The 27,916-nt window shown below is 50.1% G+C and overlaps 1 protein-coding gene across 2 annotated transcripts; it reads right to left on the bottom strand.

Moving 5' to 3' along the window:
* Positions 1–116: 116 nt before the first annotated feature.
* ttc19 (tetratricopeptide repeat domain 19) lies at positions 117–27,916 on the bottom strand. Of its 2 annotated transcripts, none has more exons than XM_073045280.1 (10): positions 27,683–27,916; positions 21,915–22,003; positions 21,037–21,147; positions 20,335–20,373; positions 19,770–19,826; positions 19,122–19,183; positions 17,400–17,494; positions 11,023–11,177; positions 7,519–7,681; positions 117–633 (listed from the first exon to the last, which is right to left on the bottom strand). In XM_073045280.1, exons 1-10 carry the CDS (start codon positions 27,858–27,860, stop codon positions 476–478), a joined length of 1,107 nt encoding a protein of 368 aa, XP_072901381.1. In that variant the 5' UTR covers positions 27,861–27,916; the 3' UTR covers positions 117–475. The 2 variants fall into 2 exon arrangements, with proteins under 2 accessions (XP_072901381.1, XP_072901392.1); XM_073045291.1 differs by having other exon boundaries at positions 11,023–11,174.

Here is a 27,916-nt window from a genome sequence, read left to right as displayed (position 1 = left end):
AATTGAATGGAGATCAGGCTCCATGGACCAACTCCTGCCCCCAGTTCTTATGTTCTTAACCAGCTATGTCTCAGGTGCATGATTTTTTCTGGATCAGTTAATATAAAGACACGCAGTTATAGATAAAAATTTAATTTTGTTCAACTCCAGAATACCCTTTAATGCCCAAAAACTAATAAACAATCTAAAAATTCCTGGTTCTCCTTAAAAGCAGTGTCAGACACAGATACAGGCAAAGCCTCACTTCATAGAAAGATTGGCATTTCAAGGCTCCTGCAGTACTGCCCCCCGCCAGTGTTGAGGTCCCTCGGTACTGCCCCCTTCAGTCATATATTGGAGTCCTGGCTCGGACTTTCAGCTGCAATATCTGGGCCAGAGCCTGCAATGTGCTGACCTTTCTGGTAAATCCCAAACCACCTAAGCCGTGTCCTGGAGGACCATTCTGGGGCTGTAGATAATGCAGTGTAGATCTCTGTCACTGATGCCTTGCCTGTCCTTCACCATGGGAGCTGTGAGTGCTGGCATCCAGTTCCTCCATACCCTCCTGGATGTGCTGCATTACCAGTTCATCGCCCTTCAACTTTGCCTGTTTCAGGGCCTCCTCGTAGACCTTCCTAGCTTCAGTGTAGTTCCCTGTCAGAAAGCAGAAGTGGTGGATGATGTAAAGGATCTGGCCTCTGTCAGCTGTGGCCTCCAGGCAGTTTACACAGAACAGTACAACACAGGAATATGTCCTGCAACCCACCATGCTTTCGTCAAAAACCTGCACATGATCCATATCCTTTCATTACCTGCATATTCATATGTCTAACAGCCTCTTCAATACCACGATCCTATTTACTTCCACCACCCCGGCAGCCATCCACCACTGTCTGTGAATGAAGAACTTATCCAGCGCACGTCCTTTGAATTTACCCCCTCTCACGTTAAATGCATGTCTTCTTGTACTTCACCTTTCTTCTTTGTATAAGAGACTGACGGTCTACCCTATCTATACCTCTCAGAATTTTATAAACTTCTACCAGGTTTCCCCTCAGCCTCAGATCAGAGAAAATGACTTTGTCCAAACTTTCTCTGTAGTTCACAGAACACACACTAAATGTCGGAAGTACTCAACAGATCAGGCAGCATCTATGGAAGGAAATGAACAGTCAACATTTTGGGCTGACACCCTTAATCACGACTGAAAAAGGAGTACACACTCTCTAATCCAGGCAGCATCCTGGTGAACTCTCTTGCACCCTCTCCAAAGCCTCTACATCCTTTCTGTAATGGGGTGACTAAAACTACACACTCTAAGTGCGTCCTGTTACGCCTGTGCCCCCTCCTTTTTGAGAATCGCAAGATCGCTATTAATTCAGGTCAGGAGACCCAGGAAATGAGAGAGAGACGTTTGGAATGTTTGGCCCTGCGGCGATAAAAAGCTACGGAAAACGGCCATTGTCTCTTGGAGACGGAATTGTGTATTGAGTACTGTGCTTCGTGGAAGCCCTCGGGCAATGTGGGCTGGTTGGGGGATGGCATCATTCCACCCTGATTGACATCTGAGACCCCGTGAGTGGGGATAAAAGAGGGTCTGTGGGAACAGCCCCTCAGACGCACCAGAAGAAACGCTAGAAATCCTGTAACAGCGTAATAGCGAAAGCCGGTGGAAAGCCACGTGCGTCCTTTTCCATTTGCCTCGGAATTGGTGGGCCTTGCCACAGAAGAACAGCTTTCGCTAACAACAAAGGAAGGATCGACCTCATAAAAGGAATGGGCAAGTTTTAATCCGTCTCTCTCTCCAACCAAAAGCTGCAGCTTGAATGAACTTGAGTGACTTTTATATTTCCATCGGACAATACATTATCCCCTAGACAACGATAGAGTTATTTCTTATTGATTATAATTATACCCGAGCTTTTAGATTTAGTATTGACGACGTATATTATCTGTATGGTTGCATTGATATTATTTTTGCGTATTTTTATCAATAAATACTGTTAAAAATAGTACCATCAGACTTCAACGGACTTCTCTATCTTTGCTGGTAAGTGACCCAGTTACGGGGTACGTAACAGTTGGGGGCTCGTCCGGGATTTGACACCAAATTGGGAGGCCAGTGAATCGGGCTTGTAAGTCCAAACTTGGATCTGGTTACGCGGGTAGCCAGATGGGAAACCAGCAAAGATGGACGTGGGTGAATTTATAGAAAACCCGACTCTGGAGGCGCTAGAGGCGGCCACCAAATCAGACTTAATAAATATGGCAAAGGGGTTAAACCTCGCAGAGGTGAGGTTGTCAATGAAAAAGCGAGAGGTGCGAAGGGCCATAACTCAGTATTATATTGAGAAGAATGTGTTTGCAGCTGAGGTATTGGAAAATATCCCTGACAAGGTACCAGCCAGTGGGATGGCTCAGTTAGAGTTGGAGAAATTAAGGTTGGAACATGAAATTAAATTAAAGCAGCTGGAAGCAGCTGAAAAGGAGAGAGCAAAAGCTGAGAAGCAACGGGAGCATGAGCTCCAGCTAAAGGAGTTAGAGCAGGACAGAGCTGAGAAAGAAAGGGAGCATGAAATTCAGTTAAAACAGCTGGAAGCAGCTGAAAAAGAGAGGGAGAGAGCTGAGAAAGAAAAGGAAAGAGCCGAGAAGGAGAGGGAGGCAGAGAAACAGAGGAAACATGACTTGGAGATGGAGAGGTTAAGGCAAGAGCGAAGCGATCAAGGGTCTGAACGAGAGGAGCGGTTTAATGTTAGTCGGGAGTTGAGGTTAGTACCTCTGTTCGAGGAGACAGATGTTGATAGTTATTTCTTGCTTTTTGAAAAGGTGGCAGTGAATCAGAAGTGGCCCAAAGAGCAGTGGGTGGCGTTGTTACAAAGTGTGTTAAAAGGGAAGGCACAACGAGCATATGTGGCGTTGTCCATGGAGGAGGGAGAAGCGGAGAATTATGCCGAAGTAAAGGAGGCCATTCTCCGGATTTACGAATTGGTACCTGAGGTGTATAGACAAAAGTTCAGAAATTTAAAGAAAGGGTGGAATCAGACATATACCGAGTTTGCCTATGAGAAGGGTGTGCTCTTGGATCGCTGGTGCACAGCAGAGATAGTGGGAGAGGATTTTTGGCGTCTCAGGGAGTTAATTCTGATTGAGGAATTTAAAAGTGGTGTTTCGGAGGATATCCGGACATACTTGAATGAGAAGCCGAATAAGTCCATCTCCGAATTTGCTAGGTTCACAGATGAATATGCTCTAACCCACAAGACAAAGTTTTCCTCGAATAAAAGTTCCCAGAGAGACCGTGGGAACGATAGAGGAAGTCCACCGGCTGAGGCAGAGGTCCCGCCGGGAGCTAGTGGTAAGGTTGGGGAGGACAGGCAAGACGGCCAGAGATTTCCGGGCTTGACCTGTTTTAATTGTGGAAAGGGGGGACATATTGCATCTAGGTGCTTTGCTCCGAGGAAGGAGACAGGAAAAGGGAAAGCAGCGGTCCCTATCGGATGTGCCGTGGTAATCGTAAATCGACAAGAAATCCCCGGGTAGACAGAGTACGAGAAGAGTCTGAGACTTGTATGTCAAACGGAACCGTGTCTGTAAGAGAGGGAGATACCCCAGTTCCAGTATGGATCTAGAAGACACGGGCGCTGAACTGTCATTGATTAGCAGTAAGGTACTAGATTTTGGTTGCAAGACGGAAATGGTAGCTGTGAAAGGAATAGGAAAAGGGATGGAAATGGTGCCCTTGCATAAGATCATTATGAATTGCGAGCTAGTCTCTGGACCAGTTGAAATGGGGGTGCGATCAGAATTCCCGAGAACTGACACGGACATCCTTCTGGGTAACGATTTAGCCGGTGGTAAGGTTTGGTCAGCAATGACGCTGACGAGACAGCCAGTGGAGACTCCGCCCCTAGATTCAAAGATCTATCCCGCGTGCGTGATCACTCGCAGCCTGTCGAGAAAGGCAGCTGAGAACGAGAGCAGTTTAAATCCGGCCAGTGTCGAGTTGGCCGAGACGTTTTTACCGACCCTGTACCACGAGGGCTTAGAGGGTGGAAAAACTAAGAGTAGTAAAGTGAAAGAGAGTAAGGGAGAGGAGGTAGACCTTCCCTTAGCGAGGAGAAAAGTTCTAGAGGCACGAAATGAAGATGAGAAACTGATACAGCTGTTAGAAGGTCCAGGGTTGGACATGGATGATCTGTCTGGTTTGGCAGAACTGTTTGAAGAAGTGGAAACTTCTAAAAGTGTTCCTGATAATGAAATGAGGGCAGTCCTAGATGAAAAGGGTGCCCTTACTTTGAAGAAGTCTGCTGGGTTGACAGATGAGGTTGTTTCAGACTGCGGGGTTGAGTTTACTCCGGAAGGGAGTTGCCCAGAGAGTAGCTGGGAGGATCAGGGGAACTTAGAATTTGGACAGGGTACGGGTATTGAAAGCCTGGAAGAGGCAAATGTCCCTTTTGAGTGCGTCCAAGATGTGGATGCACGTGGTACTGAACCTAGTAATGGAGCTCAGAAAAAGTCTGAGGTATTTGATTCAGTTGAAAAGGAATGCAATCCTTGTGGGTCAGATGGACTTGGTTCAGTGAAAAAAGGGTTAACCTTGGTAATAGTGGGAAGTGAGAGTTCCCAGGTGTTTGTGCTCGAAGGTGTGGTAAAAGTCAGTGAGGAGATCAAAGGTGGTGGGGTGAATATTATTATTGAAGGAAAAGGAGACTGTGTAGTTCCCAAATTGAATGAAGAAAATTTAAAGGCTGGAGTGATATCAGAAGCAGCAACCAGGCTACAAAGACAATGGCTCGATACCACAAAGCCTGTAAATCAATTACCGGTTGAGTTGGAAGGTAAAGGGCCCCACACGCTATTGTTATTCCAGAGTGTGGTGTAAAAAGGCAGAATTTGAAATGCTGTTTGAATAAAGAGTTTACACTGAAAACTAACAGCCTCAAGGGTCCTGAAGAGAAAACTAGCAACTTGCGTAAAATTAAAGAATTGGGTGGAAATTCGGGAAATGGTCTAAGTCTGGAACACATTGTTGATAAAATAACTCCTATGAAAGGAGCGGACGAAAGCCTATTTCACCAGGGTGCACAAGTTCCCCACGTGGGAATTAACCGGAAAAGAGGCGAGGGTTAATGGGGACGCCATTTTTAAATAGCAGAAGCCGGTTTTAAGGGATTTCGACAAAGCATGTGAATAATAGACAACCCCCATGGAAGCTTGCCTGTTAGGTTTGAAAGTAACATAAAGATTAGTATTTGCATGAACTTTTGTAGTATACATGTAAGCTAAGATCACAACTTGTTAGTTTTTGTTTGCTAAAGAAAATAAGAAATAAAAATAGGTGGTTATAAAATTGGAGCCTGATGCTACAAGACTTTAGTAAGGTACAAGATGTGAAGATATTAAAGGAAGTGACAATGTAATCGGTAACTGTTTAGATGCTGAATTGAATGTATAACTGTATTACTCTGTAGAAAAAAAAACTTTTATATTGTGTTAGATTCTAAAATCCTGTAAGACTCTGTATTACTTTGTTTTTTTCCAATGGTAAAAAACACGTTGAAGAAAGGGGGTGTTACGCCTGTGCCCCCTCCTTTTTGAGAATCGCAAGATCGCTATTAATTCAGGTCAGGAGACCCAGGAAATGAGAGAGAGACGTTTGGAATGTTTGGCCCTGCGGCGATACAAAGCTACGGAAAACGGCCATTGTCTCTTGGAGACGGAATTGTGTATTGAGTACTGTGCTTCGTGGAGGCCCTCGGGCAATGTGGGCTGGTTGGGGGATGGCATCATTCCACCCTGATTGACATCTGAGACCCCGTGAGTGGGGATAAAAGAGGGTCTGTGGGAACAGCCCCTCAGATGCACCAGAAGAAACACTAGAAATCCTGTAACAGCATAATAGCGAAAGCCGGTGGAAAGCCACGTGCGTCCTTTTCCATTTGCCTCGGAATTGGTGGGCCTTGCCACAGAAGAATGGCTTTCGCTAACAACAAAGGAAGGATCGACCTCATAAAAGGAATGGGCAAGTTTTAATCCGTCTCTCTCTCCAACCAAAAGCTGCAGCTTGAATGAACTTGAGTGACTTTTATATTTCCATCGGACAATACATTATCCCCTAGACAACAATAGAGTTATTTCTTATTGATTATAATTATACCTGCGCTTTTAGATTTAGTATTGATGATGTATATTATCTGTATGGTTGCATTGATATTATTTTTGTGTATTTTTATCAATAAACACTGTTAAAAATAGTACCATCAGACTTCAATGGACCTCTCTATCTTTGCTGGTAAGTGACCCAGTTACGGGGTATGTAACAGTCCTAACCAACTGCTATATGCATTCCTGACACATACTCAATGCTCTGACTAATGAAGGCAAGCACACCATATCTAACACACACAAAACCCTGGAAGCACTCAGCAGCATCTATGGAAATGAATAAACATTCGATAGGTGAAGTCAGGTGGGTGGGAAAGGTAAAGGGCTAGAGAAGGAGGAATCTAATAGGATACGTGACTGTGGCAGTGAGTACATGGTCGAAGAGTCACAGGGCAGCAGAGACCACAGAGGGGGAGCAGTGAGACAGAGTCTCACTAAATTCCCAGTGAAGAGAAGATTTAAACTTCTTCAGGATAGGCATCCCTCAGTCTTCAGAGAGGAGCAGCATATCATAAGCACAAGAGATTCTGCAGATGCTGCCTTCTTTACTTTCTCTGCTTTTGTGACCACTTTCAGGGAGAAATGGGCATTATTCAGGAGGGATGTTTCTTCCCTGAATCTATATGCCCCTCTTCCCTCAACTGCCCCCCCCCCCCACCCCTCAATAAACCTACCTGCCCTCCAGATCCTGAGCCTGCCAACTTCTGTTCCTGGATTCTTCTAGGCTGTCCTTCAGTATTAAAGGTATTAAGTAAATGCATCATGCCTTCTGCGACTGGATCCGGGAGACAGAAGCACACAAAGTGATGGCCCCAGAGCCAGTGACTTCCATCTTATTATCCCGGGGTTTGCCACTTCAACTCACACTTAGGCAGATTGGGAAATGGGCTGCTGGAAAATTCAGGGTAAGAATTCCTCCTCACCAGTAACATGCCAGGGGAAGGGAGGTACTTGGGATAGGAAAGGTTTGGAAGGATGATATGGCCAAATACAGGCAAATGGGACTAGCTTAGATAGGGATCTTGGTTGGCCTAGCGTGATGGGCTGGTTGACTCAACAGTCAGTGTAATGCTTTATTGCACCAGCGATCAAAAGATTGGGGTTTAATTTCTGCCGTCACCTGTAAGGAGTATTTATGTTCTCCCTGTGACCACGTGAGTTTCCTCTAAGTGCTCTGGTTTCCTCACAGATATCAAAGACGTGTGAGTTAGTAATTCGTCAGCATGCTATGCTGGCACTGAAAGAAAGGCAACACTTGCGTGCTGCCCCCAGCACATCCTCTGTCAGTGTTGGTCATTGATGAAGATAAAGCATTTCACTGTATGTTTCAATGTAAATGTGACAAATAAAGTTAATCACCTCAAAAATCTTTACCTGCATGGACAAGGATCCTGGCCATGTTACTGAGGATCCTGTGCTCGTCGGTGTGGCCCGTCTCCCTCGCCAGGCTGGATGCCCTGCTGATGTACTCGTAGGCTTGGTCATAGCAGCCCTTTATGTCCAGTACGGTGGCCAAGTCACTCAGCAGTACCACTGCCTGTCAGACAGAGTGAGACATAGGGGAGAGGGAGTCAAGAGCAGGGACCTCAATACCCACAAAATGCCGGAGGAACTTAGCAGGTCATGCAGCATCTATGGAGGGAAATGAACAGTTGATGTTTTGGGTCCAGACCCCACAGCAATACTTCACCCAACTGGCACCACTCCCCCATTCCAAAGGCATATGGGTTAGTAAGTCAATGGGTGTAACTGGGCTTGTTGGGCTGGAAGGGACTGTTACTGTGCTGTATCGCTAAATAAAAATTAAACAGCATCCACACAAATTTGATCCTGGCATCATCTTTGTACTTTAGTTTAATAACATCTTTCACCTGTCTTACTGAATATCAGGCCCCTGTGAATGAATTCTCATCCTTGATCACCCTGAAGCCACATCTTTATAAATTGCAACTATATCACGCTTATTTTATTTTTTGTATGATTAATTCATCTACCTTATAGACGTATCATGAAAACCAGTCCAGGGACTCTGTTTACACTTCTCACTGCCTTGATAAAGCAGTCAACATAATCAAGACCCCACCCACCCCAGACATTCCCTCTCCTTTCCACAGCATCTGCAGTATACTTTGTGTTCTCTCTCCTTTCACCTCCCATCACAGAGAAGATATACTAGCTTTAAAGTACTTATCACAAGGCTCAAGGACAACTTCTGTCCTGCTGTTATAAGACTACTGAACAGTCTGATGAGATGGACTCTTGACTTCACAATCGACCTTGTCATTGCCATGCACCATATTGCCTGACTGCAGTGCACTTTTGGTGTAACTGCAACACTTTATTCTACATTGTTTTCCTTTGTAGTACCTCAAATACCTGATACGATGAAATGATCCGCATGGACGGCATGCAAAGTGTTTCACTGTACCTCAGAACATGTGACAATAATAAATCAATGTATCAACTGATTGTAATACTCTACATATTGAGACACAGCACCATGCCCCTTGAATAGGGCTAGTCCTCCTTGCATTAATCAGGTGTTTCTCCTATGCCATCCACTTTGTTTTGTTTCCATCCCTAGCTTCGCCAGTCCTTTTTCCATTCTAGTTTAAATCCTCCCACCAGCCCTGGGTAATAACCACAAAATGATTCTAGACCCCTTTCACCACACACCTCATCGTAGCAAAAAAAAAAGCAAGATCCCATAAACCCAAAGTCCCGCACTTCTCCCTGTCACCACAACTCATAACAATGCTGCCTGGATGTAACCTATTCTACCTGTACACATCCCACCTCCCCAAGAACCGCTCACATTGCCCCAACATCTAAATCCCTCTCTCCTGCATGCCCATTTCAGCCTCACATTCAGCTGGTGTTTTCTGTTCCTGTACCACATTGCAAGGAGACAGAGGGAGAGAGGGAGAGAGAGAGAGAGAGAGAAAAATCACTCCAGCGTTGTATAGATCAATTCACTGACTGACTGGTTGACCATATAATCCTAATAAAATAGCTTAGTTATCACTGTTAACATGTGCAAAGTGCCTCCTTTGTTTGCAAATACCTCTTGCCACTGATTCAGGAAAGAACAAGGAAAGAAATTTTTTAATATTTTGATACTCACGCACACTGGATTTGGGAAGTAATCCTGAGATTCTGAACTTTTCAATTTATCTCCCAGCTTTAAATGCATATTGTAGGACCTGCTCCCTCTCCCCACCCTCAGATACCATTGACACTCCCTCTCTGGAATGACCTACAGCCACTCTGACAAATGCATGGACCTGGCACCAGGGAGAAAATATCCTATTATGGATTAAAAACAGTCAGTACTAATAATACTCAGCAGGTCAAGCAGTATCTGTGAGAAGACAAACAGACACAAAGGTCCTTTGCCAGAACTGGGTTTGAACTTCTAAGTATTTCCAGCATTTTCTGCTTTTACTTTAGATTTCCGGCAGCTGCCAGAGGAAGTGGTTGAGGCAGAATCTGAAACAACATGGACAGATACATGAATAGGAAAGGTTCAGCCAAACACAGGCATACAGCACGTAGTTTAGATAGGAATTTTGGTTTAAATGAACGAACTATCATTGGAGTGAGTCGAAGGTCCTGACCCCTGATTCCATGCTGTACGACTCTGTGACTTTAACCATACTTTTATGCTCACCTTGAAAATTGGTAAACTGGTGAAAACATGCCTTGCATGCCATCCACACAGATCATTTCAACACTTCAGTACATTGAGGTAATACAAAGGGAAAAAAAACCAACAGGACACAATATAAACCACAAGAAATTCTGCAGATACCAGGAATCCAAAGCAACATACACTAAATGTTGGAGGAACATGGCAGGCCAAGCAGCATCCATGGAAATGAACAGTCAACGTTTCAGGCTGAGATATAAAGCGTAACAGTTACAGAGAAAGTGCAGGCAGACAGTAAGGTACAAGGTCATTACAGGTAGATTTTGAGCTCGAGTCCATACTAGGGAATGATGATTCAATAGATGTAACAGCTGGACAGAAGCTTGGTAGTACATGTTTACAGGCTTCTGTCGTTCGCTGAATGGGAAGAAGGGAGATGAGAATATGTCCAGGGTGGTTGGGGTCTTTGATAATGTTGGCTGCTTTACTGAGGCAATGGGAAGTGTAGACAGAATCCATGGAGGGGAGGCTGGTTTCTGTGAGGTCCTGAGCTGTGTCCACAACTCTCTGCAGCACACACCATTTGCCCTTGCAACCAAGACCCTCATCGCCACAGCTTTCCCAGACTTTTTCCTTCTCTCTGATGCCAAACTCTGGGAGTTGCTGCTTTGTCCCAGGGACTCATCTGCCCAGCAGTGTCCAATGCTGTGTGTCTGTTGCAGGGGTCTCCTGTCCTACCTGCCTGTACCTACTCCTCTGCCTAGTGCTCACCCATCATTTCAGTGTCTTAAGAGCCATCTCTTATGGTGTGGCTACCTTCATTAAACACTCTATCCGCCTGTCCTCAGCACGCAGCTGATAGGGACTAGGTGAGTGTGGGGAGAGGAAGTACTGTAGGTGAGCTGGAGGTGGCCCAGAAAACACTCACGCAGAGCTGCTGGACTTGAGTTATAAGGAGAGACCGGAGTGTGGATGGACTATTTTCCCCGAGAGGAGGAGGCTGAGAAGTGACCTTATAAAGGTTTAGAGAGGGGCTATATAGTGGATGGTCATGAACAATGTAAGCAGATAGGACTGGCTCAAATAGACATCTTGGTCAACATGGATGCTGGGACGAAGGACCTGTTTCCACGCTATATAACACAATGGGGACCATTATGGGAGTGGCATCAATGTGTGGGCTGGGGAGAGCACGGAGGGGGCAGCTGGTTGCTGTAAAAGCCCCTCACCTGTGGGTGTGTCTCGCCGTGTACATCCTGAGCAATGGTCAGTGCCTTCTGGTACATAGTGGTGGCCAGCTCTAACTGTCCCCGGCTTAGCAGGTAGCGAGCGCAGGAGTCCTGGACCATGGCCAGCAGCAGACGTGTGTTCTTCCGCTCCTCTACTGAACAGAGCAAACAGAGCCATCACTCCAACAATGCCAGGCATGTCGTCCCACCCCGAATCCCCCTCCCCTGGCACCCACCCCGAATCCCCCTCCCCTGGCACCCACCCCATCAACAACACCCCAACCCTAAAATTCACCCCTACATCACTTTCCCTTACCCACTTAGCAACTCCCACAACCCTGATCCCTTCCCCAACCCCATGACCCACAACTCCACCGACATCTCTGCCACCTTGAACCCCCACCCACACTAACATCTCCATCACCTTGACCAGACCCCCAAAATCACCTCCCCCCACAGCAGGCTTGGGCAGCACAGGCAGAGGCTCTAAGAAAAAAAGTATACAAGTTTCCAGTAAGTTGTTTTTTTCTGTTAGCTAGTGCACTGAGAATAAATCTGCAAGTAGTGGTATGCTCCTTGCATGAGATGTGGAAAATTGGTGAGACCTCCTGTCTCCCTGATAACTACATCTGCTCAGAGTGCATCGAACTGCAGTTCCTTAGAGGCCTTGTTAAGGAAATGAAGCTGCAGCTAAATAACCTTTGGGAACCTGAGATAATAGATAGGAGCTATGGGGAGGTAGACACCCATAAGTTGCAGGAGGGAGGTCCTGTGGGTGATCATCAGGACAGGAAAGGGGAAGGTGAACAGCCAGAAGTCATGGTACATATTGGTCCCAATAACATAGCTAGGAAATGGGAAGGGGTCCTGAAGAGAGAATATAGTGAGTTAGGCAGTAAGCTAACAATCAGGACTTCCGGGGAGTAAACTCTGGATTGCTGCCTGTGCCACGAGCCAGTGAGGATAAGAATAGGATGACTTGGCAGGTGATTGCATGGCTGAGGAACTGGTGCAGTCAGCAGCATTCTGGATTTCTGGATGATTTGGATCCCTTCTAGAGAAGGTATGATCTGTGCAAAAAGGACACCTGAACCCAAGGGGGACCAATATCCTTACCAAGCTGTTGGGAAGGGTTTAAACTAATTTGGTAGGAGGATGGAAACCAGAGTGATAGGGCTGACAATAGGGCAGTTGGTGTACAACTAGAAACAATGTGTAGTGAGACTGTAAAGGACAAACAGATGAAAGGGCAAAATTGCAGTCAGTGGGATGAGTTAAAATATAACGGGGGCTGAAATCACAAAGGGTGATGAACAGAGGCCTGAAGATGTTATATTTGAATGCACACAGTATATGGAATACTGTGCTTTACTAGAAGAGAGATCAAGTCAACCAGCAGGGCTGTAGCTGAGGCAGCAGAGGCAGGATCATCATGGGTGTGGACTAAGTACATCCAGAGGGGCAGATAGTCAGACAGTGTATCCATCTTTTGTAAACTCTTCAGTAGCTGCATAGACACCTGAAGAGTAGACTATCTGTTGGATAGAAGTGACCAACAACTCTGATAGAGGCAGATGCCAAGTTGTTAAGCTCATCAGTGGGAGGTGGTGCTTTAGCACTGCTGGCCCACCACCTCGAGGGAGTCTTGATCATTAGCGGGCCGAAACTCCTGAAGACAGGTGGCAGATCAACTGATGATCCCACTGATGATAGCACAGGACAGTTAACATCTTAGTCCACGTGTATTTTCAATTCTGGAATAAGATAGGTGATCTTGTGAGGCAGCTGGAGATGGGCAGGTAGGATGATGTGGGCATTTAAGTCGTGGCTGAAAGATCATACCTGGGAGCTTAACATCCGAGGATACAGATTGTATCAAAAGGACAGGCAGATAGGCAGAGTGGGTGAAGTGGCTCTAATGATATATAAAAAAACTGAAATCAAATCCTTGGAAAGAGGTAATATAGGATTGGAAGATGTAGAATTCTTGTGGATAGAGTTAAGAAACTGCAAGGGTAAATGAAGACCTTGAAGGCAGTTATATAAAGGTATCTGAACAGTAGCCAGGATGTGGGCTACAAATTATAAGGGGAGAGAGGGAAATGTTATTTTAATCATGGGGGATTTCAATAAGTAGATTGTGAAAATCCGGTCAGTACTGGTTCCAAGAGAGGCAATTTGTAGAATGCCTATGAGATGACTTTTTAGAGCAACTTGTAGTTGAGCCCACTAGGGGAAAGGCAATTCTGGATTGGGTGGTGTGAAATGAACCTGATTTGATTAGGAAACTCAAAAGAACTTTTCAGAGGCATTTATCAAGATATGATAGCATTCACCCTTAAGTTTGAGAAGGAGAAACGTTGGAGAAGGAGAAGGTCCTGGAAAACGTTGTCTCATTTTTACTATGCACTGTACCAGCAGTTATGGTCGAAATGACAATAAAAGTTGACTTGACTTGAGAAGATAAAGTCAGACCTATCAGTATTACAGCAGAGTAAAGGGAATTATAGAGGCATGAGAGAGGAGCTGGTGAATGTTGACTAGAAAGGGATACCAGCAGGGATGACAGCAGACAGCAATGGCTGGTGTTTACGGGGGAAATTCAGAAAGCGCAGGAAAGATACATCCCAAAGATGAAGATGTATTCTAAAGGGAGGATGAGGCAATCGTGGCTTTCAAGGGAATCAAAAGACAGCATATAGAGCTCCTAAAGATAGCAGAGTCAAGGGATATGAGGAGAAGGCAGGAACGGGGTACTGATTGTGGATGATCAGCCACGATCACATTGAAGGGCGGTGCTGGCTCAAAGGGCTGAATGGCCTACTCCTGTACCTATTGTCTATTGTCTATCTGAGCAAAAAGGAGGACATATAATATAGCAAAAATTAGTGGGAAGGTAGAAGATTGGGAAACTTTTAAAAACCAATAGAAGACAACTAAAAAAGCCATAGAGAAAAGATATGAAGGTAAGCTAGCAAAATAACATAAAAGAGGATATTAAAAGCTTTTTCAGATATATCAAGAGTGAAAGAGAGAAGAAAGTAGATATTGGATGACTGGAAAATGATGCTGGAGAGGTAGTAATGGGAGACAGAGAAATGGTGGAGGAACTTAGTAAGTATTTAACGTCAGTCTTCACTGTGGAAGACACTAGCAGAATGTAAGTGTCGGGCAGGAATAAGTGCAGCTGCTATTATTAAGGAGAAGGTGCTTGAGAAACTGAAAAGCATGAAGGCAGATGAATCATCCGGATCAGATGGACTACACTTCAGGGTTCTGAAAGAGGTAGCTGAAGAGGTTGTGGAGGAATTAGTCATGATCTTTCAAGAATCATTAGATTCTGGAATGGTTCCTGAGGACTGAAAAATTGCAAATGCCACTATATTCTTTAAGGGAAGCAGGCAGAAGAAAGGAAATTACAGGTCAGTTAGCCTGACTTTAGTGGTTATCATGACTATTATTATTTCTTTTTGAATTTGTACAGTCCATTTTCTTTTGCACATTAGTTGCTTGTTCATCCTGTTGGGGTGATCTTTCATTGTGTTTCGTCTGTTTACTGTGAATGCCTGCAAGAAAATGTATCTTAGTGTTGTATATGGTGACATATATGTACTTTGATAACAAATTTACTTTGAGTTTTGAACCTTACAAGGCTTTGGTCAGACTGTGTAGTTTTGGATCCCATATCCAAAACAGGAAGTCCTGGCATCAGAAAGGGTCCAGAGAAATTCATGAGAATAATTCCAAGAATGAAAGGGTTAATGTATAAGGAGCATTTGATGGCCCTTCTTCAAGTACATGGTTGGCGAATGGTGTAGTGGCATCTGCACCAGACTTCGAGACGAGTGGTCCTAGGTTCAGATCTCGCTGGCTCCTTGCACACTTTACATCCGTGCTGGGTTGGGTGTTAAGCTAGTAACTTGCTCACAAAAAAAAAAGACAGATGCCAATTAAATGGCAAGGTTGTTGCCTGATGCGCCACAAGGTGCGGAAAGGAACAATGACAACTCCAAGTACGTAACGTATATGTCATCATATACAACCCTGAGATTGATTTTCTTGCCTGGATGGTAGGGATGCTGAGTTTCTGTGACAGGGCTCCATACAGATGTACTCAGTGGTGGGGAGGGCTTTACGCATGATGGACCGGCCACATCCACTACTTTTTTTGTAGGCTTTTCTGTTCAAAGGCATTGGTGTTTCCGTACTAGACTGTGATGCAACCGGTCAATGTATTCTCCACCATACATCTATAGAAGTTTGTCAAGTTTTAGATGACATGCCAAATCTTCACAAACTTCTAAGCAAGTACAAGTGCTGCCATTCTTTCTTTGTAATGGCATTTACGTGATGGGCCCAGGACAGATCCTCTGAAATGATAACACCGAGGAAAGCACAGAGGTGCTGATCTTCTCCACCTCTGATCCCCCCGACAAGAACTGGCTCACGAACCTCCGGTTTCATCCTCCTGAAATAATACTCATGCATACTCAGTGAAACAGTCACCTGGTCTATTCTTGGCTTCACCAATATTTCATCAACCCCATGATGTGGTCTCCTACACTGCCTGACATGCTGAGATCTTCCAATAGCAAGATCATTGCTCCTCCATGCTTGCCCCCCTGAGAAGGGGTGAGTTAACTTCTTGAACCAATGCAGTCAAGAAGGTGCTTCCACAATACTGATAGGGAAAGAGTTCTGGGATTCAGATCCAATTACACTGAAGGAATGACAATATATTTCTAAATCAGGGTGGTGAGTGACTCAGTGGGGAACTTGCAGGAGGTAGTGTTCCCCTGGATCTGCTGCTATTGCCATCCTAGTAGCAGAAGCCACAGGGTTGGGAAATATTGTCATACCATACAAAAGTTTGTTTTACAGATGTAACAGCTTATCAGGAAGGCAAGTGGGACGTTGACTTTCATTGCCAGAGGGACTGAATTTAAGAGCAGGTAAATTATGCTGCAGCTGTACAGGGTATTGGTGAGGCTGCATGTGCAGTTCTGGTCTCCTTGAGGAAAGATATACTGGCTCTGGAGGCAGTGCAGAGGAGGTTCACCAGGTTGATTCCAGAGATTAGAGGGGTCGCCTATGAGGAGATATTGAGTTGCCTGGGACTATATTCACTGGAATTTAAAAGAATGAGAGGGGATCTTATAGAAACATATAAAACTATGAAAGGGATAAATAGGACAGAGGCACAAAAATTGCTTCAACTGGCAGGTGAGACCAAAACTAAGGAACATAGCTTTAAGATTTGGGGGAGAGTGATAGATGTGGAACAGGGATGAAGAGAAATTGTTTTTACCAGAGATTAGTGAATCTGTGGAATTCTCCGTCAGAGAATGAGTAGAGGTTACCTCATTAAGACAATAAGATATGTTATATTGTATTTAGAGTGCAGAACAGACCCTACCGGCCCAAAGAGCTGCACAGCCCAGCAACCCACCTATTTAACCCTCGCCTAACCACAGGACAATTTACAATGACCAATTAACCTACTGACCAGTACAGCTTTGGATTACAAGAACAATACAGCACAGTACAGTGCCAACCCTTAAACCCTGCCTCCCATATAACCCTCCACCTTAAATTCCTCCATATACCTGTCTAGTAATATCTTAAATTTCACTAGTGTATCTGCCTCCAGATACATTACAGGAGAAAACAAGAGTACCCAGAGGAAACCCACACACTTGCAGGAAGAACGTACAAACTTCTAACAGATGGCACCAGAATTGAACACGCCCTGAGCTGTAATAGTGTCCTTCTAAATGCTACACTATCATGGCACCCAATTTAAGACATAGTTACAGAGATTTTTGCAGAGCAGGGTTAAGGATTGAAAGGAAAAGGCGGTAGGTGGACCCAAGTCATCACCCATAATCTTAGCCATAATCTAGATCAGCAGTAATCTTACTCAGTGACAGAGCATGCTCGATGGACCAGATGGTTAACTCCTGCTAGTTCTTATGTTACTGTTCAAGGATACCCATCCCAGGGTTGCAGGGCTCTTGAATGAATGTTATAAGCTAAAATAAAAATTCTTGCTCTCCTTGTCGTGGCCCTTGCACATTGTCTACCTGCACTGCACTTTCTCTTTAACTATAACACTATATTCTGCCTTCTATTTTCCACTTGTACTACCTTGATGTATTTACACATGGAAATGGATGGCACACAAACAAATGTATCTCAGTACATGTAACAATAATAATTACCAATAGCAGTGCATACTGTACATACTGCTGTCACTGAGGGGTCTGGTGTGAGTATTTATGTAGTGGGGGAAGCCAAGCTCATTGTGCTGCAGGAGACACTAGGGCTGACCAACTATGGACAAAGCCGCAAATGATCTCACAGACCAACAAACCTACCTGACAAAGCTTCCTCAGGAACTGCTTCCTCATGCTGAACCTTCTCCTCCAGTGTCTCAATGCACCACTTGTATCCTTCAACTGCCAAATGATGCCTGTGTCAAAGTGAAGGAGCATAAATGTCAGCCATCCATTATAGGTAACTGCTTCAAGAGACAGAAGGAATCAGAATTAAACACATTATCACTGACTTAGAATATGTGAAACTTGTTGTTTGGTGGCAGTAATACAGCACAGATGTAAAATTACTATAAATTACAAAAATAGTCCATAAAACAAAATTATGATCCTGTACATTGGAGCCAGATGGTGATGCAGCCAGTCAGAATGCTCTCTAATGTACATCTGCAGTAATTCACAAGGGTCTTTGGTGACGTATCAAATCTCCTCAAACTCCAAATGAAGTAGAGCTTCTGGTGCCCCTTGTTTGGGATTGCATCATTGTGTTGGGCCCAGAGCAGATTTCAGAGATGCTCACCCTTCCACTGACTCTTCCATGAAATCTGACTGCGACTCAATGAGAATGTCCAACTGAGGGATTAAAATAGCAAAAACAGTTGGTGAGCTAGAAAGGAACCCTTTCCTCAGGTAAGAAGGGAAGGAGCCTCAGATAAAGTGGGTGTTAAAACCTGCTTCAGTCAGGGATGAAGTTAGGAAGCAATTCCTTGTGCAAAAGGAGTGAAAATTTGGGAATCTACCCCCTCACACCCTGATTCCTCCTTCCAGTATTTTTATTATGGCAGATTATGTATTTTTCTGGAAGATTCTTAATTTTTCTGCAGCAGGTATCATGCCACTTGAATGTGGCTATTTCATAGGCTACCTCTTATCACAGTAATGTGCTTTATCACTCTAGTGAGCTAATTTTTAGTATAATACACCCACAATTTAGTCTTTTCTTTGTCCCCTTTCTTCACTTTTTCTCTCTCTTCCTTAGAGCGAGTTGGTTACCATTATTTTCGATTGTTACAAACACCTAATAAACTGCTATAATTACAAGATTTACGCCTCATTTTGACTTTTGAAGAAACTCTAGATCAATGTCACTGGATCCAAAACCCTCTGAACTTTCTTACACATGTACCTGTCCAAATATCGTTCAAGTGTCATTATTGCCATTATCTTTGTAGCTATATTGGAATTGGTTTTTGTTACATGCTTATCTTGCATACTGTTCATACAGATGAATTAATTACACAGTGCATTGAGGTAGAACAAGACCAATTTCTCTGACAGCTTATTCCATAGACCTATCATCCTTTGGGTGAAGAAGTTGCCACTTTTAAATTTTTTCAAGATGGCGTCAATGGAAATGCAGTAAACTGAGATGGGTGAATACTAATAGTTATCAGTGTTCACTGAATCAAAGGGTGCAGAAGGAGATACACCATGTTGATCAAACAGATTTCAGGGACTGAAAGATTTTGTCCTGTTCTGGTTCCAGAGGATGCACCTTCCAACATTAACTTCAAGTTGACCAACAGCAAATTCTCACCCCTCTCAGTGGAGCTGCTCAGGTTGAAGGTTGGAGCGGCAACTGGACCACCTCCCCCGCCCGCCTCAGGTAGAATGCCTGAGTCACTCTCCAATTCTGAAAGTGCCCCTGGGTTCCGTACCTGCTTGCTGGGGGGATTGAGCAGAGGAGCAGGCGTAGGGAGGAAGGGGGACCAGTTCTTCAGATATATCAAGGGGAGGTCTGGCTGCTGCCTGTTTCACACTCACCTGTCAGTGGTGGCATAGATGTTGCACAACTTGAGGGATATCTCAATGAGGGCGTTGTCATCCTAGAGAGACAAAGGAAGAGAGGGAGGGAAGGGAGGAGGAGAGGGGAGGAAGGGGGAGTGGCAGGTGGGACAGGATGGATGGGGATGTGGAAGAGGGGAAGGGGTAGAGATGAGTGAAAAGGACAGAGGGGATGTGAGGGTGTAGAAGAGGGAGGGAAGAGACAAATGAAGAGATGAGGAGAGACAAAGATGTATCAGGACACACAGTAGTGAGGGCTTTGGGGGGATGGTCAGTAGACAACATTCCAAAAGACAAAACATCTATCTGAATTAGCCCCAAGCATTTCATCCCCCACAGTCTACAACACACTCTGTAGTTACTCACCTAGGCTGCTCTGACAGCACCTCCCAAATCCCAGACATGACCCACAAAAGGACGAAGGCAGCAGACACACAGGCACACCACCGCTCACAGGTTCCCTCCACATTCCTGGAACTCCCTCCCCACCAGCGCCTGGAAGCATCTTCCTCAGAAGGGTAGTTTGATGTGGCACCTTCCCCTGACCCTCTCCAGGGTATCACTAGGGATAGATACCCAAACCCAGCTGTGATTCCTGCCATTGAAGACCTGTTAAACAACGCTTACCTGCTGCATTCCCGACCCAAGTAACTGACTCATTGTTGCTTTGAAGAGACGTTCAGCCTGTGAGTAAGAGAATGGGAAGTGAGCTCAATTTACCAGTGTATACCCAAGGAGGGGGATGAGATATAAAGATTTAAAGTTACACTTGTCACATGTGCATAAAAACATCGAAACATACAGTGAAAAGCTTTGCTTGCAAACACGACCAACACGGTTCACGGACGTGCTGGGGGCAGCCCATAAGTGTTGCCATGCCTCCGACACCAAAATAGCATGCCCACAACTTACTAACCTTAGCACTCTTTGGAATGCGGGAGAAAATTAGAGAACCTAGAAGAAACCCACATGGTCATGGAGAGAATGTATAAACTCTTTACATATAGCCTGAGACACAAGCACCGTAAAGCTGCTACACTACCATGCTGCCCAAAGTTCAGGTTCAGTAGTGGTTGGGAAACAGGTGATATCTATGTTTGGGGGTCAAGAGGTTTTGGGAGGGCGGGTCAACGGACTGGAGGAAAGGATGAGATCAAGGATCAGGGAGGCTGCCATTGTTGATCTCACTTACACTAAGGAGATCTCCACGAAGGAAGGCCAGGTTCGACATCTGCACAGGGTATAAGAGGGAGCAGCATTAGAATATAATCATGGTCAACAGTACGCAGGTCACAGTTTCTGGGCAACAAACAGTGTAACGTCCTCACACTCATGTGTCCAGCCACAAACAATTCAGTGGCTTGAGCAGCATCTAAGGAAATGCTGACATAGAAGCATTTTTCAACCAAGTGTCAACAATTCCTTTCCCTCACTCCCCCTCCCCAGATTCTGCTTGACACTAGAGTTCCTCCAGTAGTGTCTTGCTCCAGATTCCAGTATCCATAGTCTCCTGTCTCCACTTTATTACTCCATTACCAAATCTCTTTAACACGTGTCCTACGTCCACTCTCAAGGAGATTTTCTCTTCACTCTGATGGGAATTCTCAAATCCTCTCTCACTGCTCTTCCTCTGTGATCTCTGCTCTCTTCACCCCTCACCCCTTTATACCGTCCATCTCCCATCTACTCTTTCAGACCAGCTAATGGGTCTCAACCCAAAAGGTTAGCTGTCTGTTTCCTTCTACAAATGCCTGTCTGACATGACAAATTCCTCACCCCTCACTCCTTCACCCGGTTGTCTTCCCTCCCCATATGCAGAGCTTCCCATTCCACATTGTCCAGGAACTGGTGTCAGGGGTTGGAGTGACCATTGTTGAAGAGCCCTGCCCCTTACCTGGCAGTAGATATAGCTGATGGCCTGGTTGTTCTGTGCCTGCTGGGCCAGGTGAAGGGCTTGGTGCAAAATCCGCTCTGCATCCTTCAGGTCTCCCTTGGCCGTACTCAACTACGCAGGAAGACACAATGTCATGCTCACCCCATCAAAGAAACAGATCCCCCAGTAACTGCAGGCTCATGGTCATTGCAACCAATCAGAGAGTAATTGTGCCCCATTGATGTCTGTCAGCCCTGCCTCTCACACAGTGTGATGCTCCCTCAGTACAGCCCCTCCCAAAATGCAACCTTCCCTCAGTTCCACCCCTTACAGTGTGACCCTCCTTCAGTAGTCCCTTTTTTTTACAAAACTATAAGTCATTTACACAACAAATACACGTTCAGTATGTACAACAATGAATAAATTCAAATAAAGACATGATTACTACTGTCTATAAAAGTCAATTCCCTGGGAGCCCCACTGCTCCCGGAAAACTCCCATTGTGACTGCATGCTCCCTCTCCAAGAACAGCCGGGCATGTATGTATCCTTGGAAGAGGGGCAGGCAGTTAGCCCTGGCTGTCAAGTTACTATCTCCACGTTGGGGAATTGAACCCTGGTCTCTTGGTATACAGGGTTACTAACAAGAAAGTGTGAGCTTCTTCACGCAGTGCCACCCTCCCTCACTACCAACCCTCCCCACAGTGTGACCCTCCCTTACTACCAACCCTCCCCTCAGTGTGACCCTCCCTCAGTGAAATGCACTGCCACAGAAGAGTGCCAGATGTCCGACCCATTGTTTGAGAGAATCTGAAATCTGGCTGAGGTGCAACAATTCCACCTTGGCCCAGAGAGGAGAAGGTGTCCGAGCTCATAGTGTTGCCTCCAGGAGAAGCAGACCTTTGCATGTTTGATGAGGAGTATGATCTCATCCTCTGATGCTAGCTGTTTCTCACCCCACTGGAAGATGCTGATGGTAGCCAGCAGCGCTAGAGAGGAAACAGAAAGCAGACATCAGCAAGGAGGGGACAATGGGAAGGGCAGATCATGAAACAGGAGGAGTACTTAAGGAAATGCATGGGGGGTGGATGGAGTGGAAAACGAAAATTAAACCAGGTTGTAAACAAAAATGACAGAAGTGGGGCATGGACACACTGCCCCCCCCCCCCCCCCACTGCCCCCGACAGGTCTCCCCCCCCCCGCGAGGAAGGAATGGGGAGAGTAAACTGAGGAAAATAGGCTGGACTAAACTGGATAGATGATAGAAATGAGGGATGAAGGGGCAGGTGGTGAATAGATGGGGAACAGTGAGTAGATAAGGAAAGAGGTCAACTGAGCAAATTGGGAGTCATTCACATGTGATGTGCTGGTTGGTGCATCAATTTCCCACTGCAAGCTTCCCCCAGTGTTCAGGTAAGTGATAGAATTGGTGGTGGTGGTGGTGGTGGTGGTGGGGGGGGGGGCAGTTAATGAAATGTAGGATATGGAATTGCCAACCAGTCCAGCATTGACTCAATGGGACAAATGGCCTTGTCCCACGTTGTAAATGATACGGGCTGGTTAGCCTAGTCTGAGAGCAGAGTCTGGAATATATCGCCTCCAGCCAGCCCAGTGCGGGTGTAGACTGGCTGAGGGTTGGATTCCAGGGTGTCGAATCTAGAGGGGCCTGTGAAAGGGGGGAGGTGGGGGGGTATCGTGCCTGTGAAAGGGGGGAGATGGTGGGGTATTGTGCCTGTGAAAGAGGGGAGGTGGGGGGGCACCGGGCCTGTGAAAAGAGGGAGGTGGTGGGGCATCGTGCCTGTGAAAGGAGGGAGATGGTGGGGTATCGTGCCTGTGAAAGAGGGGAGGTGGAGAGGCACCAGGCCTGTGAAAGGGGGGAGGTGGTGGGGTGGTGGGGCATCGTGCCTGTGAAAGGGGGGAGGTGGTGGGGTGGTGGGGCATCGTGCCTGTGAAAGGGGGGAGGTGGTGGGGTATTGTGCCTGTGAAAGAGGGGAGGTGGAGGGGCACTGGGCCTGTGAAAGGGGGGAGGTGGTGGGGTATTGTGCCTGTGAAAGGGGGGGTGGGGTATTGTGCCTGTGAAAGGGGGGGGTGGGGGGTGGTGGGGTATTGTGCCTGTGAAAGAGGGGAGGTGGGGGGGCACCGGGCCTGTGAAACAGGGGAGGTGGGAGGGTGGTGGGGCATCGTGCCTGTGAAAGGGGGGAGGTGGTGGGGTATTGTGCCTGTGAAAGGGGGGAGGTGGGGGGGGCACCGGGCCTGTGAAAGGGGGGAGGTGGGGGGGCATTGGGCCTGTGAAAAGAGGGAGGTGGGGGGCATCGTGCCTGTGAAAGGGGGGAGGTGGTGGGGGCACCGGGCCTGTGAAAGGGGGGAGGTGGGGGGGGGGGCACCGGGCCTGTGAAAGGGGGGAGGTGGTGGGGCACTGGGCCTGTGAAAGGGGGGAGGTGGGGGGGGCACCGGGCCTGTGAAAGGGGGGAGGTGGGGGGGGCACCGGGCCTGTGAAAGGGGGGAGGTGGGGGGGGGCATCGTGCCTGTGAAAGGGGGGAGGTGGGGGGGGGGCATCGTGCCTGTGAAAGGGGGGAGGTGGTGGGGCACCGGGCCTGTGAAAGGGGAGAGGTGGGGGGGGGCACCGGGCCTGTGAAAGGGGGGAGGTGGGGGGGGGGCATCGTGCCTGTGAAAGGGGGGAGGTGGTGGGGCACCGGGCCTGTGAAAGGGGGGAGGTGGGGGGGGCACCGGGCCTGTGAAAGGGGGGAGGTGGGTGGGGGGCACCGGGCCTGTGACAGGGGGGAGGTGGTGGGGCATCGTGCCTGTGAAAGGGGGGAGGTGGTGGGGCATCGGGCCTGTGAAAGGGGAGAGGTGGGGGGGGGCACCGGGCCTTTGAAAGGGGGGAGGTGGGGGGGGCACCGGGCCTGTGAAAGGGGGGGAGGTGGGGGGGGCATTGGGCCTGTGAAAAGAGGGAGGTGGGGGGGCATCGTGCCTGTGAAAGGGGGGAGGTGGTGGGGTATTGTGCCTGTGAAAGGGGGGGAGGTGGGGGGGGCACCGGGCCTGTGAAAGGGGGGAGGTGGGGGGGCATTGGGCCTGTGAAAAGAGGGAGGTGGGGGGGCATCGTGCCTGTGAAAGGGGGGGAGGTGGGTGGGGGGCACCGGGCCTGTGACAGGGGGGAGGTGGTGGGGCATCGTGCCTGTGAAAGGGGGGAGGTGGTGGGGCATCGGGCCTGTGAAAGGGGAGAGGTGGGGGGGGGGCACCGGGCCTTTGAAAGGGGGGAGGTGGGGGGGCACCGGGCCTGTGAAACAGGGGAGGTGGGAGGGTGGTGGGGCATCGTGCCTGTGAAAGGGGGGAGGTGGTGGGGTATTGTGCCTGTGAAAGGGGGGAGGTGGTGGGGTATTGTGCCTGTGAAAGGGGGGAGGTGGGGGGGGGCACCGGGCCTGTGAAAGGGGGGAGGTGGGGGGGGCATTGGGCCTGTGAAAAGAGGGAGGTGGGGGGGCATCGTGCCTGTGAAAGGGGGGAGGTGGTGGGGGCACCGGGCCTGTGAAAGGGGGGAGGTGGGGGGGGGGGGCACCGGGCCTGTGAAAGGGGGGAGGTGGTGGGGCACTGGGCCTGTGAAAGGGGGGAGGTGGGGGGGGGCACCGGGCCTGTGAAAGGGGGGAGGTGGGGGGGGGCACCGGGCCTGTGAAAGGGGGGAGGTGGGGGGGGGGCATCGTGCCTGTGAAAGGGGGGGAGGTGGTGGGGCACCGGGCCTGTGAAAGGGGGGAGGTGGGGGGGGCACCGGGCCTGTGAAAGGGGGGGAGGTGGGGGGGGGGGCATCGTGCCTGTGAAAGGGGGAGGTGGGTGGGGCACTGGGCCGGTGAAAGGGGGGAGGTGGGGGGGCACCGGGCCTGTGAAAGGGGGGAGGTGGGGGGGGGCTCCGGGCCTGTGACAGGGGGGAGGTGGTGGGGCATCGTGCCTGTGAAAGGGGGGAGGTGGTGGGGCCATCGGGCTGTGAAAGGGGAGAGGTGGGGGGGGGCACCGGGCCTTTGAAAGGGGGGAGGTGGGGGGGGCACCGGGCCTGTGAAAGGGGGGAGGTGGTGGGGCATCAGGCCTGTGAAAGGGGAGAGGTGGGGGGGGGCACCGGGCCTGTGAAAGGGGGGAGGTGGGGGGGGGGGCACCGGGCCTGTGAAAGGGGGGAGGTGGTGGGGCACCGGGCCTGTGAAAGGGGGGAGGTGGTGGGGCACCGGGCCTGTGAAAGGGGGGAGGTGGTGGGGCATCCTGCCTGTGAAAGGGGGGGAGGTGGGGGGGGCACCGGGCCTGTGAAAGGGGGGAGGTGGTGGGGGGCACCGGGCCTGTGAAAGGGGGGAGGTGGTGGGGCATCGTGCCTGTGAAAGGGGGGAGGTGGTGGGGCATCCTGCCTGTGAAAGGGGGGAGGTGGTGGGGCATCGTGCCTGTGAAAGGGGGGAGGTGGTGGGGCATCGTGCCTGTGAAAGGGGGGAGGTGGGGGGGGGGCACCGGGCCTGTGAAAGGGGGGAGGTGGGGGGGGGCACCGGGCCTGTGAAAGGGGGGAGGTGGGGGGGGGGCACCGGGCCTGTGAAAGGGGGGGAGGTGGTGGGGCATCCTGCCTGTGAAAGGGGGGAGGTGGGGGGGGCACCGGGCCTGTGAAAGGGGGGAGGTGGTGGGGCACCGGGCCTGTCAAGGGGGGAGGTGGTGGGGCATCGTGCCTGTGAAAGGGGGGAGGTGGTGGGGGCACCGGGCCTGTGAAAGGGGGGAGGTGGGGGGGGCACCGGGCCTGTGAAAGGGGGGAGGTGGTGGGGCACCGGGCCTGTGAAAGGGGGGAGGTGGTGGGGCATCCTGCCTGTGAAAGGGGGGAGGTGGTGTGGCACCGGGCCTGTGAAAGGGGGGAGGTGGTGGGGCACCGTGCCTGTGAATGGTGGGAGGTGGTGGGGCATCCTGCCTGTGAAAGGGGGGAGGTGGTGGGGTGGTGGGGCATCGTGCCTGTGAAAGGGGGGAGGTGGTGGGGTGGTGGGGCATCGTGCCTGTGAAAGGGGGGAGGTGGTGGGGTATTGTGCCTGTGAAAGAGGGGAGGTGGAGGGGCACTGGGCCTGTGAAAGGGGGGAGGTGGTGGGGTATTGTGCCTGTGAAAGGGGGGGTGGGGTATTGTGCCTGTGAAAGGGGGGGGTGGGGGGTGGTGGGGTATTGTGCCTGTGAAAGAGGGGAGGTGGGGGGGCACCGGGCCTGTGAAACAGGGGAGGTGGGAGGGTGGTGGGGCATCGTGCCTGTGAAAGGGGGGAGGTGGTGGGGTATTGTGCCTGTGAAAGGGGGGAGGTGGGGGGGGCACCGGGCCTGTGAAAGGGGGGAGGTGGGGGGGGCATTGGGCCTGTGAAAAGAGGGAGGTGGGGGGGCATCGTGCCTGTGAAAGGGGGGAGGTGGTGGGGGCACCGGGCCTGTGAAAGGGGGGGAGGTGGGGGGGGGGCACCGGGCCTGTGAAAGGGGGGAGGTGGTGGGGCACTGGGCCTGTGAAAGGGGGGAGGTGGGGGGGGGGGCACCGGGCCTGTGAAAGGGGGGGAGGTGGGGGGGGCACCGGGCCTGTGAAAGGGGGGAGGTGGGGGGGGGCACCGGGCCTGTGAAAGGGGGGAGGTGGGGGGGGGCATCGTGCCTGTGAAAGGGGGGAGGTGGTGGGGCACCGGGCCTGTGAAAGGGGGGAGGTGGGGGGGCACCGGGCCTGTGAAAGGGGGGAGGTGGGGGGGGGGGGCATCGTGCCTGTGAAAGGGGGGGAGGTGGGTGGGGCACTGGGCCTGTGAAAGGGGGGAGGTGGTGGGGCACCGGGCCTGTGAAAGGGGGGAGGTGGTGGGGCACCGGGCCTGTGAAAGGGGGGAGGTGGGGGGGGCACCGGGCCTGTGACAGGGGGGAGGTGGTGGGGCATCGTGCCTGTGAAAGGGGAGAGGTGGGGGGGGGCACCGGGCCTTTGAAAGGGGGGAGGTGGGGGGGGCACCGGGCCTGTGAAAGGGGGGAGGTGGTGGGGGCACCGGGCCTGTGAAAGGGGAGAGGTGGGGGGGGGCACCGGGCCTGTGAAAGGGGGGAGGTGGGGGGGGCACCGGGCCTGTGAAAGGCGGGAGGTGGTGGGGCACCGGGCCTGTGAAAGGGGGGAGGTGGTGGGGCATCCTGCCTGTGAAAGGGGGGAGGTGGTGTGGCACCGGGCCTGTGAAAGGGGGGAGGTGGTGGGGCACCGTGCCTGTGAAAGGTGGGAGGTGGTGGGGCATCCTGCCTGTGAAAGGGGGGAGGTGGTGTGGCACCGGGCCTGTGAAAGGGGGGAGGTGGGGGGGGTGGTGGGGCACCGGGCCTGTGAAAGGGGAGAAGTGGGGGGGGGGGGCACCGGGCCTGTCAAGGGGGGAGGTGGTGGGGCATCGTGCCTGTGAAAGGAGGGAGGTGGGGGGGGTGGTGGGGCACCGGGCCTGTGAAAGGGGAGAAGTGGGGGGGGGGGCACCGGGCCTGTCAAGGGGGGAGGTGGTGGGGCATCGTGCCTGTGAAAGGGGGGAGGTGGTGGGGCACCGTGCCTGTGAAAGGTGGGAGGTGGGGTGGGAGCACCTGGCTTGTCTTGGGGTGGGGGGGGGGGTGAGAGAAGGTGTGTGGGCTGTGCCTGGTTCGGGGGAGGGGTTCTGTCTGGTGGGGTAGGGGGTGGGTCTCTCCGAGGCCCTCCCTCTCACCCAGACTCGTTCCACTCCGGGACCCAAGGCTTCCTCTCCTTGACTGAACATCGGGCCGAGCCAGGCTGCTCTGCAAGCCGGAGGCTGGACGCAGCGGCGCCCGAGAGGAACGACCTGAAGCTCGAATCCAGAACCAGCAGCCGGAGCGCAGGCCGCGACTTGCCACCATTCGCAACATCACGGAGTCGCCAGCCTCCCCGCCCGGACACGTGACCGGCAGCTTAAAGGAGCGGC

The sequence above is a fragment of the Hemitrygon akajei genome, chromosome 1 (assembly GCF_048418815.1).
Source record: "Hemitrygon akajei chromosome 1, sHemAka1.3, whole genome shotgun sequence".
Lineage (NCBI taxonomy): Eukaryota > Metazoa > Chordata > Chondrichthyes > Myliobatiformes > Dasyatidae > Hemitrygon > Hemitrygon akajei.
This window is presented reverse-complemented; position numbering and strand designations above follow the sequence as displayed.

Excerpts from the sequence above, each read along its gene's own strand:
- ttc19 (XM_073045280.1), bottom strand. The coding sequence starts at position 27,860 with ATGTTGCGAATGGTGGCAAGTCGCGGCCTGCGCTCCGGCTGCTGGTTC. Across the intron at positions 22,004-27,682 it reads CCGGAGTGGAACGAGTCTGG|CGCTGCTGGCTACCATCAGC; the intron begins GTGAGAGGGAGG and ends TTTCCTCTCTAG. Across the intron at positions 11,178-17,399 it reads TCCTGAGGAAGCTTTGTCAG|TAGAGGAGCGGAAGAACACA; the intron begins GTAGGTTTGTTG and ends TGCTCTGTTCAG.